General features: G+C 37.4%; 1 protein-coding gene across 1 annotated transcript in view; it reads left to right on the top strand.

Moving 5' to 3' along the window:
- The window catches only part of Art7 (arginine methyltransferase 7), a 14,432-nt gene extending 11,738 nt beyond the window's left edge, over positions 1–2,694 (top strand). Inside the window, exon 8 of the mRNA XM_018450012.1 lies at positions 2,389–2,694. Coding sequence (XP_018305514.1) covers positions 2,389–2,641 — 253 coding nt within the window. The 3' untranslated portion in view covers positions 2,642–2,694. The remainder of the gene's footprint in view (positions 1–2,388) is intronic.
- The last annotated feature ends 304 nt before the right edge of the window (positions 2,695–2,998 follow it).

Here is a 2,998-nt window from a genome sequence, read left to right as displayed (position 1 = left end):
ACGCGCCGCACGGCGAGCGGCGGCGGACAAAGAAGCCGCCCTGGAAGAGCCTTTAGAAACGGCCCTACCCCTCGCTGATCCGGCGCGGCTGGAAACCGAAACTCCACGCCCAGCACCGGACAACCCGCGAGACCGAATGCCTTTCGGATTAACATTAGCATTACCCTAAGCTAAGGTGCTCGTATCTCTTGTAATTATGTGAGGATGGAGTGCTCATAGGAGGTCTTATGCAAGCGACAAGTCTTTTCAATCAATTTTTTAGAAATAAAGACAATAGTATACCTAAATCAACTGTCATTCGTTTGACCATTTGTCATTCCTTTAATCCAGCACGCTTTACCTACCAGTTTTTAGTTACTTTCTCGGCTAGATCCCACCGGGATCTGGAACTTCATCAAGTTATATCTCTGAATAGAAAACATATTTTTAACTTATCACATGCAAAATTGATATCTCTAGAGTAAGACAAGAACAAATAAACAAAGATGAAACAAAAAATATTTTATTCTGAAATTACATCATAAAAAGTTAAAGTCTGAATTGCAATGTGAAAAATCGCATTAGATACGTCATATCCCAGTATGGCGAGCTAGGGTTAAAAGAATATTACGTATTATAGCAAATTGACGTCCCTCCGCAGTCTGACAATGTGCTAGACGATTATAAAAATTTAAGACTGCATTTCTACAGAATTTGCGAGGCATGATTCTAAATTTATTTTATTTGTTGACGTAAATCATTAAGATTTCGAGGTTTAGTATTATAAACTTTTCCCTTTAAATAGCCCCACAAAAAATAGTCGAGTGGATTTAGATCAGGCGATCGTGCTGGCCATTCAATGTAACCCCTTCTTCCTATCCACCTATTCGGAAAAATTTCATTCAGATATTGCCGTACTCGTAAACCATAGTGAGGTGGCGCCCCATCTTGCTGGAACCAAAGGTCATTGAAGTTTTGACGAGCGATGTTTCGGATTGCCGGAACTATTTCATCTTGAAGCATGGCTAAGAAATTGTCAGCGTTTAAATTACCTGCAATAAGGAAAGGCCCAATAATGGCTTCATTCAAAATTCGAGCCCATACGTTGACTTTTTGCTGATTCTGAGTACGTGCCTCATACATCCAATGAGGATTTTCATCACTCCAATATCTGCAATTATGTCGGTTTACATTCCCGGTTAACTCAAAAATAGCTTCATCTGAAAAATAATGTTGACTACAAATAAAAGATTTCTATCGATATTTAACATCATACTTTCGCAAAATTCAATGCGACAATCAAAATCATCTTCACATAGTTCCTGCACCAGATGGATCTTATATGGATGAAACTTCTCCTTTTTTAGAATTTTATGAACTAACATAGGATCGATGTCGTGTTGTTGTGCAACTTTACGAATTGAATTACGCGGATCTTCGATAAAAGACTGTAGAACAGTCAATCTTTTATCAGGATTTGTCGCTATTGCTGGTTTACCTTGTCTATTACGGTCTTTTACAAAACCCATTTCTTTAAAACGTTGTACAGTACGAATAACAGTTGATTTAGATATATCATTGTCCTCATTTCTGAAAGTTTGATTGAAAAGTTCTGTCACATTTGCGTAAGACGATCATCCTCCTACGATCACTCCATCCTCGCATCATTAAAAGGGATATACGCTCCTGTTCAGTAAGCATTATAAAGTATTTTAAATAAATACTTTATAAACAAAGATAACTATGTGGTGATAAGCAATCTCAGAACGGAGTATCACGAAAAAGTATACCTTCTCAATCGCAGGTCACAGAAAGAGTGAACTTAACAGGAGAGATCTCTAGCTTATATCGTCTCCAGCTTTGTTCAAAGGGTGGGAAGGAGAGAGGGAATGGAAAGGAGTAGGAGGGAAGGGGGAAGGAGAAGGAAAGGGTAGGAGGGAGGAGGACATAGAGATACAGACATTCGCGGGCACATACATGACTCATAAATCCAGTCGGGCCATCTCTACCTTAGATGTTACGAAATACCTTAGATAATGCTAGTGCCGGCAGTTCTGTAACTTTCAACTCTCATAACTTGAAAAGTACTGATTAAAAAGAGGCTTTATTATAGTGTTTTGGAAAGTTCCCGACTTCAGCTATTAGATTCTAAAATAAAAAAATAGGCTGTTTCGTTTAAAAAAATCGATTTGACCTTGACTTGACCTTGACTTGACCTTGGTGGCGCCATCCAAGGTCAAATTGATAAGGTCAGTCAATAGATCATTTTCAACCCTACAACTTTTGTATAAAACATTTTTCTCAAAAATGATTACTTTTCAAGATATTTAAGGAGTCCAGGACTTTTTCTACAACTGTATAGTAACTTAATTATACGGTATAATAACATCCATGTTTTTTATTTTATAGCAGTGGCACCTGCAATGGCATCGCTATATGGGTGGATTGGCAATTAGATTCGGATTTGTCAGTATCTTGTGGTCCGATTGAAGAAATAGTACCTGGCAAACGTGTGTCCTGGGATCCATATACGAGACAAGGAGTGCATCTATTTCGTACAGTATCCAATGTTACGAAAAAAAGTACACTTTCGTGGTCGTTTACCTTTCTCCCACAAAATGGAGAAGTAGAATTTAAGTTCAATATAGTTATGAATGATTGATTATATTAATGAACATTTGTTTGATTGTGTTTACTTAATATTTGTAAAATAGTTAAATGTTTAATCTTTGTTTTTTTTACTATATTAAGGAAAGCTTGAAACATTAAACAATAAAAAGTAAAATTTCACAAAAACGGACATCTTGCCGATCAACTTAATCTTTTGACCTATGTTGTCAATGTTGTGACCTTGAGTGACTTACAGGTTTTAGCCATCGCTCGTTATTCGTTAAAAAGTTATGAACAATCTCAAAGTTCGTAATTATTTCCCCGCTTTACATGGAAAGTCGGATGACTTTAAGCAGGAGAGAGGTATAGAATGGATGGACTAGGGGCGTGTTATTTTCTACGCGAAACG

This window comes from Mycetomoellerius zeteki, unplaced genomic scaffold, assembly GCF_001594055.1.
Source record: "Mycetomoellerius zeteki isolate Tzet28-1 unplaced genomic scaffold, Tzet1.0 scaffold253, whole genome shotgun sequence".
Lineage (NCBI taxonomy): Eukaryota > Metazoa > Arthropoda > Insecta > Hymenoptera > Formicidae > Mycetomoellerius > Mycetomoellerius zeteki.
The sequence above is the reverse complement of the archived record's forward strand: the minus strand, read 5'-3'. Positions and strand labels throughout refer to the sequence as shown.